Raw genomic sequence first — 18,155 nt, 5'->3', positions numbered from 1 at the left:
CAGAGCCTCCCTGTCTACGTAGATAGTGCGAGGGATGTTCAGCTGGCCTGGGGAGGGTTGGAGGAGAACCTTAATCTTGGCAATGTTCAAGGACAGGCCAAGTCCCTTATATGAAGCGCTGAAGAGATCTAGGGTCAACTGCATATTCTGTGCAGAGTGAGCCATCATGCAGCAATCATTTGCAAACTGAGGGTAGCGGATATCCTTGGTAATGAATTTCATTTTTGCTCAGAAGCACCCAAGATTAAAAAGCTTCCTGTCCAATGAATACTGGATACTGATGCCGGATGGTAGATCATCTCGGATGAGGTGGATGATGACAGTCAGGTAGATGGTGAACAGGGTGGGGGCAATGACACAACCTTGTTTGACCCTGGTCTGGATGCGGAAGGCATCCATTTCAGATCTTTCACTCAGGATGGCTGCGGTCATATCATCATGCACAAGTCTCAGCATGGTGATAAACTTCAGTGGGCAGTCCACAGAGCTTCTCGATTTAAGGAACTGAATGTCTTGGTCAGGTCAATGAAGGCAAGGAGCAATTCTTGATTTTGCTTCCGACATTTTTCTTGGATCTGCCTGGCAATGAAAACCATGTCCACAGTGCCCTGGGATGGTCAGAAGCCGCACTGGATTTCCAGAATGATCTCCTCAGCAACAAGACAAAGGCGTTTCAGGAGGATGCAGGCCAGGATCTGACTCACAATAGACAGGAGGGAAATCCCCCCATAGTTCCCACAGTCAGATTCCCCCTTCTTGTAGATGGTCATAAGGGTCAGGTTCTTGAGATCACTGGGGATGTTGTCTTTGTCCCAAAGGTGGAGGACAAGCTGGTGGAGTCATGATGTGAACCAGAAGCCACCAGCATGGTAGACATCTGTGGGTATACCATCTGGCCTGCAGGCTTTGTTGGTTTTCATCTGTTGGATGGCCCACTTCAGCTCTCCGATGGTTGGCGAATTGCCAAGGAAATCCACCACAGGGCATTGCGGGATGGCTTGGAAGGTCTCCTCTGTTACAGTGGACTCCCTCCAATGCTTCTTCTAATACAGATTGATGGTGTCATCATTCTTGAGGAGCCAGGAGCCATCCTGTGATTGGAGGAGGTTTTGTCCAATGGAGCTGGGTCCATAGGTTGTCTTGGTAGCCTGGAAGAAGTTACACATCCTGGATCACACATGCCTTCTCTACACACCAGTTGTTCTTCATGTCACGGATGCGTCACTAGACCTCAGCCTTCAGCTGGTGGTACGCTGCCAGGCTTCATCGAGATCGTGGATGGCTTTGCCAGGCAATGACAGCTGCATGCTTTCACTTGAGGAGATCACAGTTCTGAGCATCATTGGTATCGAACCAGTCCTGGTTTCATTGTGATGCAAACCCAACTGTGTGGGTGCATGCATCTTGGACAACAGACTTGAGTTGCTGCCAGCGTGCCTGATTTCATAGATTTCATAGACATTAGGGCTGGCAGGGACCCCAGAAGATTGAGTCCAGCCCCCTGCCCCAGGGCCAGGAAGTCAGCAGGGGTCATATGATCCCAGCAAGGTAAGCATCCAATTTCTCCTGAAGGTGTTCAAAGTAGGTGCTTGAACCACCTCTGGCAGCAGTCTATTCCAGACCTTGGGGGCTCAGACTGTAAAGAAGTTATTTCTTATGTCCAGCCTGAAATGATCCAGAAGGAGTTTGTGACCATTTGACTTTGTCATCCCTTGGGGCGCTCTGGTGAACAGTCGTTCCCCCAGATTCTGGTGAGCACCCCGATAAACTCATAAGCAGCCACCAGATCACCCCTGAGCCTGCGCTTTTTCAGGCTGAAGAGTCCCATAGCTCTCAGCCTCTCATCATAAGGTCTGTTTTCCTGACCTCTGATCAGAGAGCGTGGCTCTCCTTTGCACTCTCTCAAGCTTCTCCACATCCTTTTTGAATTGTGGAACCCAAAACTGAATGCAGTACTCCAGCTGTGGCCTCACCAAGGCTGAATACAACAGGAGAATGACGTCCTGGGATCTGCTTGAGAAGCATCTATGGATGAAAGCCAGCATTTTGTTTGCTTTACTAGCTGCAGCATCACACTGAAGGCTCATGTTCATTTTGTGGTCAATCGTGACCCCCAAGTCCTTTTCATCTGTAGTGCTAGCCAGCGTAACACTGCCAAGCCTATAAGCATGCTGTGGGGGTTTTTTTCCCCCAGGGTGGAGAACCTTGCATTTTTTGGTGTTAAACACCATCAGGTTCTCATCTGTCCATTTCCTGAACCTGTCCAGGTCAGCCTGGATCACCCTCCTGTCCTCAGGTGTGGACACTTTACCCCAGAGTTTGGTGTTGTTGGCAAACTTGGCCAGTCTGCTTCTGCCACCAATGTCCACATCATTAATGAAGATGTTGGCCCAAGAACAGAGCCTTGAGGAACCCCACTGATCACAGGGCACCATGACGATTGACTTCCATCAACCACCACCCTGTGGGTCCAACCATGGAGCCAATTCCCTGGCCAGCAGATCATGGTGAAGTCAAGGCCACAGTTGGCCAGTTTTGCCAAGAGATGATCATGGGATACCAGATCAAATGCTTTTTTAAAGTCAAGATATACGACATCAATCTCCTCTCCCTTACCCAGGTGATAGGTCACCTGATGGTAAAAGAAGATAAGATTGGTCAAGCAAGACGTACCTGCAACAAACCTGTACTGGCCATCTGTCAGGATGCTGCCATCAGCCAGTCTGTTGAGAATGGCCTCTTTGATAATCTTTACTAAGACGTTCCCCAGAATAGAGATCAGGCTGATGGGCCTGTAGTTTGCCGGATCTACTTTCTTCCCCTCTTGAAGATAGGGGAAGAAAGTAGATCCAGCAAACTAGCCTTCTTCCAGTCCTCGGGCACTTCACCAGAACACCAGGAGTTCTCGAAGATCCATGCCAGGGGCTGAGCTATGATGCTAGCCAGCTCCTTGAGTACCCTGGGGTGTAAGCTGTCAGGGCCGAGGTGTAAGATGTCAGGGCCTGGATGGAGATGTCATCAGTGGTATGGGCTTGCTCCAGTGCACTATACAACTAGACCTGGAACTCCTCCTGCTGTCCAGGGTCCTTCAGAGCTGTGACGTTCAGCCACCTCCAGGCGGCCTTCTGGGTCTTCCAGTGTCTTGGTGCCAGGCAGATGTTCATCACTGAGTGCACAAGTCAGTGGTCCATCCAGCAGTCTTCAGATCCCTTCATGGCCCTCATGATAAGCATATCCCTCAGGTCTCTACCTTGGACAATGATGTAGTCCAAGAAGTGCCAGTGCTCCGACCTCAGATGCCTCCACATGGTCTTAAGCTGGTCTTTCTGGCAGAAGACTGTGTTCATCATGATCAGGCTGTGTTGGGCGAATTTGGTCAGGAGCAGGATACCATTGGTATTGACCTTCCCCATATCATTCTTGCCTATAGTTCCACTCCAGATTTTGTGGTCATGTCCAACCTGGCCAATGAAGTCGCCCAGGAAAATGACCTTGTCACCAACAATATCTTCAGGCTCATTTACAGGGTGTCAAAATAGGAAGAATACAAAAGTATTACCTCCCATCCACAGGGCTTAATGTAAGCAACTCCCCCACCAACAGACTAGGTTTTTTTAGGCTCTGTAAAGCAGTAAGAGGAAAGCCTACCAAAGCCTTTCTTGGGGCACCCCTATATTTTCTTCTGTTTGGAACAGAGTAATCCAAAAGAAACACCTGTACTAGCAGAAATGTAAAGATTACTTTTTGTCATTGTATCTTGATTGGCATTTTATGTCTATAGCATATCTTCATCTCTACAATGGGGGTAAATATTGCCATACATTATATATATGCTGTAAAGAGATGCATAGATATTGTAGTGATGATGCACATCCTACAGTTTTAGTCTACATCACAATGGATACAGTCTTTTCATGTTGTCAGACTGGTGGCCCAAAAGGACAAATTTGGAATTTGCTACATATTCATTAGCAAGCTGGAACATTGGTAAAAATGTTTTCTCATGGGCTCTCTCCCATGTGGTGCAAATAAGAATGATCTTCCAGGTAACCTTATACCGTAATAAGTTGTATTTCAAGAAATAAGAAAAAATACTACTAACCTCAAACTCTCAAAAAGCAACAGTTCCCTCATCTACTCGCTATAGTGATAGAGAGGAAACTACCTGGTTTGGTGTAGATTTATATAAGCCTGCACCAAACATTTAGGTCCATAAAAGAGTATTCATGTGGTAGATGCTCCTAGATTCTGGTATTTGGAGTACAGAGGCATAACACTTCTGTGATAGGGATACGCAAAGGCAATCCTTTGCAGGGAAATGGAGTATTTAAAATGCTGGTTAGTTTCTATTAGTGGTATCCAGGATTAGAAGCTCACTGTGCAAGACACTATATAAATACAGGACAAAAAGATGGTCCTTCTCCAAAGAGCTTACCATTTAAGTATCAGGCAAGAAACAAAAGCTAGATATAAAATGAGAGGAGTACAAGAAAATGAAGACACACTACTGGTCAGTTTGAGGAAGCAGGTACACACTAACAGCAGTATAACCGTCACCTAAGTGAGTTTTAAGAAGGGATTTGGAACAAAATAAGCATAAGCAGTTTTGTTCTTAAGTATACCACATTTTCATACATACCTTGGAAAGACAGAGAGAAGGAAGGAGCAAAAAAGATCTTTTCTTGTAGTAACTGAGTTGCAGCAGGTAGGGAGCAAAGCCTGCTCACTATTCTGTTCCCCACAATTTGCATATAGGATTTTACTCTCACTTTTGCCCTTAACAAGCAGAAACTGTTCTTACCATATATACAGTGTATTCTGTATGTGAGAAGATACTGTATATTAAAAAACATTCACATGTAGCAGGATGGAGATATTTTATTTTATGACAATGGAAATGATCATCCCATGGTAACAGACATACATTTATTTTTTTCACTGCTTGAGGTAGGCTGGGTAGGGAAAACACTCATAAAACAAGGTTACCCAAGTTTGATTTAAAAAAAAAATACAAATATACCAAATGTATTCAGTTTTGCTGGTCTACAAAATGACAGTGCAATGAAACAAAATACCACAAAGCAAAAAGGGTCACTTTTACAGATTACTATTTAATTTAATTTTTTTTTTAATGATTCTTTGATTATGGGTCAGTGTTTTGTATCCCCCTGCTCCAAGCCCATTTTATTTAGATCTTAAGATTAAAGAGTGTCTGAAGCCAAACACACTTCATGCCTATGTGGTACATGCCCTTCTTGGACTCTGTATCACTCCATACTTACATACATAATTTAGGAGCAATTATAAACAGTTTGAACAATCAATAATGTCTTAATTTAGCAAGCATAAATAGTATTCTGGGGAAAGAATTTGCAATGACTTGCATAGAAAAAATAGAATACTTGTCTTCCACAGTATCCTTATATTTATTTCTACTGAATTGAATGCTTTCTGGAGGTGAACATAGTCAAAACTGAGAACTTACTGATATTCTATTTATAAAGATATATAAACCTTTGTACAGTTTTAATAACTCCCACCACTAGCCTCTTCAAAAATAAGCAATTCTAAAAGTTCAACGTAACCTATGATACAAAGATACTTTAGAAGGAAAGCGTTAAATTACCTTTTGAAGGGTGGCTTCCACTGATTTCATGTAACTAGCAATTAATTCTTTATCTCTGTTGAAAGGAGAAATATTTGTTAATAAAAATGGAGACTTTACTAATGCACAAGTTACTTTTATACCAACAATATCACAGTATCATATCAATGATTCAGTTCTTTTTTCAGAAAACAAAAACTTATTTGTAACACCCTATTCATTCTCAGTCATATTCTCATGTGCTTCCCCTTTTTGGCATTCAGTACTGAAGTGTTCATAGTTGCGTAAACTTGTATAATATACAGACTACCATTTGTAGCATCTTTCCAGAAGAAGGATGCTTTTGTGTGAATCAGAGAAGGTCAAGCTTGCAGTGTATTATAGCAGTGTCACTAGATAACCAGGTGTGTCCTTTCACTTTCATGTACTGAGAAGATGGAAAGATCTGAGCAAGACCAGGAATTTTTCAATAGCATTCAAGAAACGTATGTTGGGTTCATAGAATTCAATTTGAATGAATCTGTCAGGCTCAGATAAACTACACTGGGATGTATATATTATACCTAAGACAGAAGATCCTCTCCACTGAGAAGAAAAACTGGGGACCTCTGCCAACTACTGTACTAAGTTGGTACCATGATATTCTTCAGTTTGGAGTAACAAGAATGACCATTTCCTCCATGGCAGGGGGTTGGACTTGATCATCTGCTCAGGTCCCTTCCAACCATACCAACTATGAAATGAAACTCCATTTGTATCTGAATACATTACTTTGTTAATCACAACCATAGAAAATTAGGGTTGGAAAGGACCTTAGGAGGTCGTCTAGTCCAGGGGCTCCCAACCCACTGGCCACAGCCTGATACCGGGCTGCGAAGGGTTGGCTGCTGGTCCACAGGAGGTTTGGCTGACAGACCAGAAGTCCAGAAGTGACCAGCATACTGTGGACCGGCAGGCAATCCTTTTTTATACTCAGTATAAAAAAGGGTTGGCTGAGTATGCTGGTCACTGCTGGCCCACAGTTTGCCAGTCTTCGGCATAAAAAGATTGGTGACCCCCAATCTAGTCCAATCTCCTCCTCAAAGCAGGACCATCCCAACTAGATCATCCCAGTCAAAGCTTTGTCCAGCTGGGTATTTAAAAACCTGCAAGGATGGAAAGTCCACCACCTCTGGGTAACCTGTTCCAGTGTTTTACTACCCTCCTAGTGAGAAAATTCTTCCTAATATCTAACCTAAAGTTCCCTTGCTGCAACTCAAGACCATTGCTCCTTGTTCTGTGCAGTCCAGCTCCACCATTTTTTGAACCCCACTTCAGGTAGTTGAAGGCTGCTATTAAATCCCCTCTCAGTCTTCTCTTCCCTATACTAAATAATCCCAGTTCCCTAAGCTTCTCCTCAGCAGTCATGTCCCCCAGCCCCGTCACCATTTTTGCTGTCCTCTACTGGACTCTCTCTAATGTGTCCATATCCCTTCTGTAGCGGGGGGCCCAAAACTGGACACAATTACTCCAGATGTGGCCTCAATAGTGCTGAATAGAGGGGAATAATCACTGCCCTGGACTAACTGGCAACATACCTATCAAAGCAGCCTAGTATACCGTTGGCCTTCTTGGCAACAAGGACACACTGCTGACTCATATTTAGCATATTGTCCACTGTAACCCCCTGGTCCTTTTCTCCAGAGCTGCTGCCCAGCCAGTCAGCACCCAGTCTGTACTGGTGCATGGGATTGTTCCATCCTAAGTGGAGGATTTTGCACTTGTCCTTGTTGAACCTCATGAGATTTATTTTGGCCCAATCTTCCAATCCTCCACTTTATCTAGTTCACTTTAAAACCTAGCCCTACCCTCCTCCCAGCCTGGTATCATCTGCAAACTTGCTGGGAGTGCACGCTATGCCATCTTCCAGGTCACTGATGAAGACACTGAACAAAACTGGCACCAGGACTGACCCCTGGGGCACTCCACCAGAAACTAGCCAGATGCCAACTAGACATCGAGCCATTGATTATTACCCTCTAAGCCCGATGCTCCAGCCAGTTGTCTAGCTACATTACAGCCCATTCATCCAGCCTGTACTTCTTTAGTTTGCCTGCAAGAATGTAATGGAAGACCATATCAAAAGCCTTGCTAAAATCAAGGTATACCACATCCACTGGTCTCCCCACATCCACACATATCCTAGAAGGCAATCAGGTGGGTTTGGCATGACTTGCCCTTGGTGAATCCAGACTGACTGTTCCTAATCGCCTTTTCGAAGTGGTTCAGGATAGATTCCTTGAGGATCTGCTCCATGATTTTTCCAGGGATTGAAGTGAGGCTGGCTGGTATGTAGTTCCCTGGATCCTCCCTTTCCCCTTTCTTAAATATGGGCACTATGTTTTTCCTTTTCCAATGATCCAGGACCTCTCCTGATCACCAGGATTGTAGTCTGGGAGATGACCTTGCCTCTGAAGGCTGAGTCAAAAAAGGCATTGAGTACTTCAGCCTTTTCCTCATCTTCTCTCACCAGGTTGCCCCCCCCCCCATTCAGTAATGGACCCACACTTTCCCTGATTCTCCTCTTGCTAACAACATACTTGTAAAAACCCTTCCTGTTACCCTTTACATCTCTTGCTAGCTGCAACTCCAATTGTGCTTTGGCCTTCCTGACTTCATCCCTGCATGCCTGAGCAATGCTTTTACATAGTTTACTGAAGAATTCCCTGTTAAAGCAAGCTGGTCTTCTGTCATAGTTCTTAGTCTTCCTGTGCATTGGGATGGTTTGGTCCTGCATTCTCAGTAAGACTTCTTTAAAGTACAGCTAGCTGTCTTGGATTCCTCTCCCCCTCAGTCTGGCTTCACAGGGGATCCTGCCCATGAGTTCCCTAAATGAGTTAAAGTCTGCTTTTCTGAGGCCAGGGTGCTTACTCTGCTGCTCTCCATTCTTCTTTTCCTCAGGATTCTGAACTCAAATCATCTCATGGTCAATGCTGCCCAAGTTGCCAAGTTGCCATATCCACTACTACATTCCCCACCAATTCCTCCCTGTTTGTGAGCAGCAGGTCAAGAAGAGCATGGCCCCCAGTTGGCTGCTCCAGCACTTGCACCAGGAAGTTGTCCCCAACATTCTTCAGAATCTGCCTGGATTGCCTGAACACTGCTGTATTGCCCTCCCAGCAGATGTCAGGGTGACTGAAGTCCCCCATGAGAGCCAGGGATTGTGATCGGGAAACTTCCACTAGCTGTTTGAAGAAAACTTCATCCACCACTCCCTCTGGTTTGGTGGTCTATTGCAGACCCCCACCACGACATCACCCTTGTCGCTCTCCCCTCTAACCTTAACTAAGAGACTTTCAGCAGGCCTATCTCCAATTTTTTGCTGGGGCTCTGAACAACCATGTAGCTTTTTTAAAGAAAGTGCAACTCCTCCTCCTCTTCTCCCCTGCCTGTCCTCCCTGAACACTTTACACATGTCCACAACAATGCTCCAGTCATGCGAGCCATCCCACCAAGTCTCTGTTATTCCAACCACATCATAGTTAAGTGACTGTGCGAGGACTTCCAATTCTTTCTGCTTGTTTCTCAGGCTCCATGCATTTGTTTACAGGCACCTGAGGTAACTAGTTGATTTCTCAGGAAGTATGAGAGCACCTCCCCTGTTGCCCCTTCCTGCTTGCTCTTCTTCCAGGTCTCCCACTTCCCCACATACCCTTGGGCAGGAGTGGCCAATCTCAGCCTGAGAACAAGCCTGAATGTAGCAATGTACATTGCCAAAAAGCCACAGTAATATGTAATGATGTGACATAACAGCTATGGAAGCTGGTCACTGTGTGCTTGTCGAAAGAGTCAAGGAAACATATATTAGCTTCTGAAAAGCCACATGTGGCCACAGAGCCACTGGCGGCCCACCCCTGCCTAGGGCTTTGGTATCCATCCTCTGGGGAACCTAATTTAAAGCCCTCCTCAGTAGGTTAGCAAGCCTGTCTGCAAAGATGCTTTTCCCTCTCTTCATCAGGTAGATCCCATCTCTTCCCAGCAATGCTTTTTCTTGAAAGAAAATCTCATGGTCTAAGTAGCCAAAGCCCTCCTGGCAACACCACCCACACAGCCAAGTGTTGATATGCACTATGTACCTGCTCCTGCCCTTTTCCTTGACCAAAATGATCAACGAGAACACAACCTGAGCCCCTCACTCCTGCCTCCCAGGAGCAGGGCCGGGGTGGGGCAGGGAAGCTCACTGGGCTGGGGTGAGGGCAGCAGCATCCCTCTGTGGAGTGGGGAAGCTCACCGGGCTGGTGTGTGGAGGTGGCGGCCACTGTGTGCGAGCTTTCCTGCCCTGCAAAGGGGTGCCACTGCCCTTGCCCTGCCCCAGCCCAGCTCCTGGGAGGTGGTGGCACTCTGTCCCTGCCCGCCCACATGTACCACCTAGGACCGGTCCAAGTATACCTGGCGTACACATACCCTCCCAGTTGACCACCTCTGATACGGTGAAAAGATCCTCCCTTGAACCCAGGTCCAAAATCATCATCAAAGAAGCCAACCTTTTAGATTGGAAGCACAAAGGAAGTGATCATTTCATTCCTTTATACAACAAATAGATGATTAAAATACAGTCACAAACTGGCATACCAGGACTTTCAGGCTAACCTGAGAAAAGAGCATGAACTGATTCAGGAATACAAAATGAGTTGATACATGCATTGGGCCAAAAAAAAAAAAAAATCAACTGTAAACCCTAAAACAATGTATATGTTTCCTCTATAGGTTACTGAGACTCCATTAGGCTAATCCACATGAAAATGACATTGAAAGCACATGTGGGCGTGTAAGCTTTCTGCAAAAAAATAGCTTGGAGCAGCCTAGCCCTAGAAGTTTAACTGGGGAGATTAGACTGACTCCAGATGAATGTCTGCACTGCTTCAAAATGCAAAGATGAGTTTCTTCAATAGAAGCAGCAAATGAAAAAGGAATAGTTCATACACGTGCACACACACGCGCGCGCGCACACACACACACACACACTCCCACTATGCCTCCTGGTGGCATCTCTTGGGGAACACGTAAGAGAGCTCCAGGAGGAGGTGGCAAGGCTCCAAAGTATCCTCCATCATGACAAGTTCATCAATTGCTGCTGGAGGAGACCTCCAGGACTGTGGAGGAAGAAATGCCAGAGACAGTGCTAGAAAAGAGAGGACATGGACATCCAAGAGGGTGGAAGCTGGAGACTTGTGACTTCTGGCAGCAAGCAGAGATCTTCACCTCCACCTGCAGTGGTTTGTCTGGAGAATTGTTCCTTGTTTTAGAAGACTCCAGATTTCTTTGTCTCTATTCTGACCCCCAGATGGACTCTATTCTCTGATAGGCAGTACAAGTTCTTGCTTAAGGTCAGCATCAACAGGTATGTCTCAGCACAGCAAGCAGGTTTTGGATCACTTCTTGTGAAGTTCAGGAAGATGCTCCCTTAAAAGTCACCTAGTAGAAACTGGAGCATGCACAGATAAGTTTCCGCCAGGTCTGCTGCCATCAAAGGTCCCTTAGGATGCCTATACATGAGCAGCGAGGCTGCTAAAACACACTGTAATTACAGCACATTAGAGAGGATTTGATTAAATCAAATCTGCTGAAACGTGGTAAGTACTGTACTAGCAGACTCCAGCATCTCATGTATCAGTGACCCCACACTTAAAGATGGAGTTGGGAGTGCTTTAACTAAAGCTTATAGAATGAGTTTTAGTTAAAAAGTACCCCACTGCTACCTACTTAAGTGCGGGGATACTGATAAAGGAGACGCAGTGGCGCACACTCCCCCCCACACTCCCAGAGCACGTGTATAAATGCCCATGGTGGTTGATCCTGCAACTGTTTAGTTACTTGAGGTATGGAATCATCAGGACTTCTTTCTGATTTTATTCCTAGTATGAAAACAACAGACCAGGCCCCTGGGCACCTTTCATTTAGAGACCAGTTGTACTGTCCTTAGCTCTAAGAGATGCAAGGTCTCCTTCTATTCCTTGATTGGGTTTAAATGTATGTTTTCTTTGGAGGAGGAACAGCTATGCTGGGATGTGTCCTGGCACAGTTGATCCACTTCATTAGTGTTTACAAACCTCACCCAGGGCTGCTGTCCTGCAGGGTTGGGCCCCTGCTGCTCCCAGGGCTTCAAGGGCCTGATTCTGCCAGACAATAGCCCCGAGTGTTGCACACCTGACTCGGGTATGCATCTGTAAGTGGAGGAAACCCTCCAGAGTTGGGGTGCAGCAGTGAGATACTCCTTCAAAGTTCCTCTATTTGCAGACACCCATCCTAAATCAGGGCATAGCAGCCTGACACATGCACTGCAGAAACCTACTGCAGAGGGATTCCCAGGGTATGCCTGTGCAAGCACACCCTGCAGGGGAATTTTTACATCATGCAATAAGAAAACAGAAGTCTACTCCTATAAGGCATTACAAACGGTGACTACCTGTGGTCACAGCAACATTTTGGGGTATTTGAAACATTTGAAGAGACTAGGATGCCCGTTTACTTGTGCTGCCATAAAAATTTCTATGGTGGCAAAAGGGTGACATCTGTTTGTACCTGATATCTTCTCTTACTTGAGATTGGAGATGAGCTGAAAAAGGGATTTTCAAGAAAGTGGACTAAATCTACACTGGGTGCATCTACATGTGTGCTTTACTGCCAAGTTGACTAATTAGCTCTGCAGTAAAGTGACACAGTCTACACATGTGTGCTGCTATTAGGGCACAGTATACTAATTCACACAGCCCTGGATAGAACTGTTTGGAGACACTACTATCTGATGGAAGTCAGTTACTACGTCAAAATACACATATAGACAGTGACCAGGGGCGTACGTTGCATCCAGTCAGCACAGCCAACCAGTGGCTTGCTCTGTCCTAGCTCAAATGGATGCTGCCCCAGGCACACATGTAGACACTGCACCCAGGAACAGCTGACTCCAGTGCAAACTGCTTCAGAGTTTATCGCATCGTCCTAATTTCACATGTAGATACACCCACTGCCTCTATATCTGCAACAAGAGAGGCACAGCAAAAATATTTCAGTCTGGGGAAAAGGTTTGTAAAATACTATTTTTATAAGCAAGCTAAAATACTTTTCTGCACTGGTTTTTTCATAAAAATAAAAAATAATCAATTATGATAAATAGGTAAACTAATATGATAAAGTTCTTCTTGGTTTAGGTCTTTCCTGTCATAGGAAGGAATAATTTAGTTTTCAAAACTGTCTGCATCTAAGAAAATATAAACCTTTTATTTCAATATAAATAAAGCATAAAAACCAAACAAATCCCCCCAAAATTGTTTTCATTCACTTATCTTGCTGCACATCCCATAAGAAAAATCTTGCAAAATAACACTTTATCTTATTCATAATATGCACTTATGAATAAATTGATAAAAATTCCCTAGGGTTTTGTTTTTCACTAGTCAAACATACTATAAGCATGTAACTATAAGCATACCTAAAAATAAAACCTAATGAGTTACTAATCATGAACCAAAAATACTCAGACTAAGTATAACAAGAAATGCTATATTTTCTCATATACAATATGCACCTTTTACCCAAAATTTGGGTGCACGTATTAGGCAGGTAAGTTGATTTTCTGCCCAGAACAGAAAAACCCTGCTTTGATTCCTGATCCATGGTGCAGCAGCTGAGACATTACAATTCAGTCAGTTGAATTAATGGCTTATAGTTCTTCACTCTACCGGTATCATCTCTCCTTTTCAATGGTCTTCATATTCCACTAATCAAGCTAATCTTTCTTGGGGTTATTTTACTGTCTGCTAGTTGTTCCTGGTCTCTCTCCTCTGATTTCACAGCCCTGATGACTTTAGCTCTGTTCAAAATCATAACTCTACCCTGGATACCAGTTTTCAGAAGCAGGTAGAGTTTCAGCAGGAAAGCGAGTGTGAATCAGCTGAAGATAAGGTTCAATCCCTGCTCTATACAGCTATAACACTAGAAAAATCTTGTTTTTCCTTTGTTCTGTCTTTCAAAAACAAGCTGCGTATTATATTCTGGGGCATGTTGTACATGAAGAAATAGAGTAATGTACTGTGAATGTTAGGTTTTTGCTGGGGAGTAGTCAAGCCCAACTAAATTCAGGGAAACTACTTTAGACCGTGGATCTCAGGAGTCGTTACCAAATTTTTCCAACATCTTTACATAAAAAGAGAAATCTCTGTATAGACTTATGGCTTCAGCTTAAGGCCACTGAAGTAAAAAAATGGCTCCCATTGACCTTCATATCTGGCCTATTTTAAATGCTTAAATGTAAACTGCATACCTGTGCAAGAATGATATGGAAACAATGGAAATAAGCCATCTCATTTCTTAAATTAACATGCATTAGACTTCAGATGCTGCAAAAGATATGTTAGCAAATTGTAAAATAACAGGCAAACAAAAATGTTGGTGCTATTTCAGGACACAAATTTTTTATTTTATGGGATTATTATATAAAATATACACTTAGTATATTGAACTAAGTTTTCTCCTTAGAAGATATATCACTGAATTTCAAAGCAAGACAGCTATACTTTTGTTTTCTAGCTCTGCATTATCCAAGGCTAAAGCCCTGTGCATGAAAGTAAAAATTGATCTTTTGTCTGTTTTAAGTGATCTCCCCAAGGTCCCAGTGCTCACTTTGCTGCCATGCGGAGGGCACTCTCTGCATCATGGATGCTCTCTTCTAGTCGACGCTTGTCCTGCTCCAGCTGGGTAAGATGTCTATTGAGCTGACGCAGAGATTGATCTTTTCTTCTCAGCTCCATCTTTGCCTCGGAGAGACTCTGCAAGCAGACAGAAAGCAGAGGTACTTGTCAGCCCTGATAATTAACTTCAATTTATGCCACAGGCTATTAAACAAAGAGGAATACAGACTGACTGTGAAGTAGATTTGGGCCATTACATACCAAGGTTTTACAAATTTTCTGCCAAATACATTACTTATTTACTAACAGAAATCTAATGTTTAGTGCACTGTACTTTTATATCTGTTGTAAAACATTTATAAAACAATCTGTTGACTCAAAAGTGTTATAAGTACTTAAAAATACTACATTCTAAGCACATGAAAATATGATGAATATGGTATTTTTTTAAAAGCTCTATGTATTTACAAAATACTTTCAAAAAATTCAGAGAAAGAAAAGAATTCAGAAGTAATATATTTGGCAATATTACTCACATTTCAGAAAAGAGGAGAGTCTCCAAGGCTATCAAAAGAACTACCCAACTGTTTTTCTAGGGCACAAACTCAGTGGTAACTGCATCTCAAGTTATGACTAAAACATCACCTTGCGATATTTTGACTATTTTGCATGACTTTTCTGATCTCCAAAATACTTTGCATTTTTCTGCTCCCCAATGTATACACAACAATCTCTTACTTAGCTTTAACATTAAATGCTTAAAATCAATTCAGATTAATTCAACAGAAAACAAGTAGCACAGAAAGCTGAACAAAAAACATGGATAGAAAAACTATAGTCAGAGATGTTCACTATTTCTGTTATACATGCTAATATTGCCAAAATGTTCTACCTTGATTGTAACATCTTTCAAGTCTGACTTCCAGTTCTTTTTTTCCTGTATGATTGTTAGGGGTGAGCCATTACTGATCTGCTTGCACACTTTGGTAATATACTCTTTGTGTATTTTTGTTTATGCCTATTTCTTCTTCGTCTTGTGTCTTTACATATTTTAAAAATATAACCTGGCTTCAAACATTCTTTTATGAGATACAACGTTTACCGTAACATTTCTCAAAGCAAAGCGGGCAACTTTGGTTATGCAAAGGCCAAGCTAAGTTCTTGTGTACTGTTTTGAAAATGAAGGATATGTTCTATGTAATAACAGGACTTTTAATATTTATATTAAATATGATGTAGTGCCTTTCTTTTTACGATCAAAAGCTCTCATGTCACTGGGTTAAAGGTATAGTTTTCAGAACCAGTGAGTACCTGCAACTCCAGCTGAAGTCAGCATGAAATATGGATGTTCAGCTCCTGTGAAAATCAGGCCTAAGACATGCCAACAAAGTAAATAATTTCTAAATTACAAATAGGAAGGGAAGATTAAGATTCTGGCCAAGGTGACACTCTGAGCAAAACTAAGAACAGAAGCTAGAAAAGTTCCTAGGACCTGATCCAGAGAGGATACAGTGTCACAGTTGCATGCCCCTTTTGTACCACAGCACAGGAGCAGAAGCCATTGGCTTTTAAGTACCTCATCACTAAGAATCTGACCCCCTTTCTGCTCTCAGCACTCCCTTCCTTCCCCTCCATGCTCAGCAGGTACAACTCTTCCTCTTCACTCTCCCACTTTCCCACCTACCACTACTGCTGTCCCTATCTGACCTGGGGGCAGGGAAAGCCCTACAGCCACTCCTGTCTCAACTAGTAACTGAGTCACAGACAGCAGCAATGATGGTGAGTGGGTTTTCCAACTCTGCCCAATCCTCCCAGGTAATCATTGCCCGTTCCTATGCCCAGAGGCATAAGTAGAGAGGGCAATCAGATGGGGAACAGGAGAAGAGAGGACTTGCAGCTGACCACAGTGGCTAGGGACAGACACTCGAAAAACCTGAGCCTGAATTGATTCAATCTTTGCCGGTTAGTCTAACCTGGCTAGGCTAAACCAATTTGTAATTAAACAGCCATCCCCTCTGGAGTGGAGAAATGCAGGCACATGCTTACAGTAGCTCCTTCCACAGTACTGAGCTGAGGAGGCTGTGGTCAGGCCCCAGCAGTACACTCTGATTAGGGAAGGGTTCCCCCACCCCCTTGGTCTTGATAACAGAGCAGTGAGTTATACAGCAGGGAGTTACACAGGGAGTTATTAGTGTTTATCAGCCCATCAATAAAACCAACTGCCTCTCTCATTAGTTCAAGCTCTTCTTAAACACCTTTTTTCCAAGGAAGGAATAGAAGCACATTATCAGCTACCTGTTGATTAGCTTCAAAAATCCAATTTAAACTTAAATCAGGAAGGGATGTGGGACAGATATTGCATAAACTGGTTTGACTCAAATTAGTTAAATCTGATACTGCATTCAACCCCGTTAATCTGAAACTGGTTTCAGCCATTTTTAAACTGGTTTATGTGCACAGAACTTCTGTTCTGTTATAGGTTTAAATCAGTTTCTGATCACTTAAACCGATTTATGTGTAATGCCTGTCCATAGTCAGACAGGAGGGGAGGGGTTCCAACAGCAGGAGGGATAGAGAATGAGGCTCTTATCTGAATCACTGACTTTAAGAAGTTCTTGGCTCCTGCTTCCACGATATGGTCTGCCCTCCCTGGTTTTGGTGTGGGGGGTAGTTGGGAGCAGCATCAGTTACTGCTCCTGCACCCCATTTTTAAAATCCTAGATCCACCCATGATAAATCTTATAATCAGGTGGTTATGCTTTCCTCAAAAAAGAAAATCCCTTCCTCTCTATTAGAATTTGTTTGATCTTCAAGTTACAAAAATGTCTTCCCTGTACAAAATGTATTGCTTAGAATGCCCTGTTTTTAATTTATGAAACACAAAACATCATTTTCAAAAGATTTATTAGGTCACCAGCTTATTGTAAACTCAGCTGTTTTTAAAACAGAAAAGGAATTAAATTTATCAATCAAGATATTCGGACTTAAAAACTGCTACAATAGATGGAGTATTTCTTTCATAAAAAATAAGGTAAACATTTGTTTATAATGACCTATAACTTGCAAATTCAAAGAACTTCCCAATGTATGTTCTAACTCCACGTTAGGAACGTTCTGTGTAGCTTGTATCAATGAATATATTAATTGCATACTGCAAATATGTATTAAGAGGAGTATACACAAACATCTTAGAAAAATTTGCAGAACAGTAATGTTATAACCTATCCAAAAGAAGTTTAGACCTAATAAGAGTCCATAACCCTGTTTATTTTACAGTGCCAGACAAGGCTGCTTCAAACAAATGATATTAAAGAGCAAAGTATAACACTGAAATAATGTCTACTGGCAACAGAACTTAAATGCAGTGTGTACTACAATTTCAGAACAAGTACCTTCATTTATATATATGTCTCCATACTGTAAGTCATGTGAATGCCTTAAAAAAATTCTCATAAGTCAGCTTGTGCTATTAAGCTGATGTTACATTAGAACTGAAATTATACACCACTGCCATAAAAGCCTCTCTTTTGGGTAGCACAAAGCCTAGGCTCCTCTCCTTCCTCTTTTCCCACCTTTTGTATTCAAATCACTCACTCTACTACATACACTGCTCTATGCTATCCTTTCACAGCATCTGATGAAGTGAACTTGAGATCATGAGACTCTATTTTTAACAATCTGGGTTTTGTTAGGCAGTTGCCCTACTGTTAAAATACATACTGGGTTTTAAAAAATGTACTTTGGATTCACTGCATTTACCACTGGTCACAGCTCCTGACCCCAAGTAGCTGTACCTAGTCACAGACATGCTAAATAAATCACAACTGATACACGGGTACTGTACCCCTGGGCCAAATCTAAGAGTGAAAGGGTCATGGGATTCC

The 18,155-nt window shown here is 43.0% G+C and overlaps 1 protein-coding gene across 6 annotated transcripts in view; it reads right to left on the bottom strand.

Annotated features, from left to right (window-relative positions):
• The window catches only part of CCDC171 (coiled-coil domain containing 171), a 432,482-nt gene that overhangs the window by 233,232 nt on the left and 181,095 nt on the right, over nucleotides 1-18,155 (bottom strand). For all 6 annotated transcript variants that reach the window (XM_090038740.1, XM_090038741.1, XM_090038744.1 and 3 more), the window contains 2 exons: nucleotides 14,264-14,409; nucleotides 5,627-5,681 (listed from right to left, as the gene is read on the bottom strand). In XM_090038740.1, coding sequence (XP_089894866.1) covers nucleotides 5,627-5,681; nucleotides 14,264-14,409 — 201 coding nt within the window. The remainder of the gene's footprint in view (nucleotides 1-5,626; nucleotides 5,682-14,263; nucleotides 14,410-18,155) is intronic.

The sequence above is a fragment of the Crocodylus siamensis genome, chromosome 3, assembly GCF_052110815.1.
Source record: "Crocodylus siamensis isolate JL-2025a chromosome 3, ASM5211081v1, whole genome shotgun sequence".
NCBI classification, from domain to species: Eukaryota; Metazoa; Chordata; order Crocodylia; family Crocodylidae; genus Crocodylus; species Crocodylus siamensis.
Note: the sequence above shows the minus strand (reverse complement) of the source record. Positions and strands in the feature narration are given on the sequence as shown.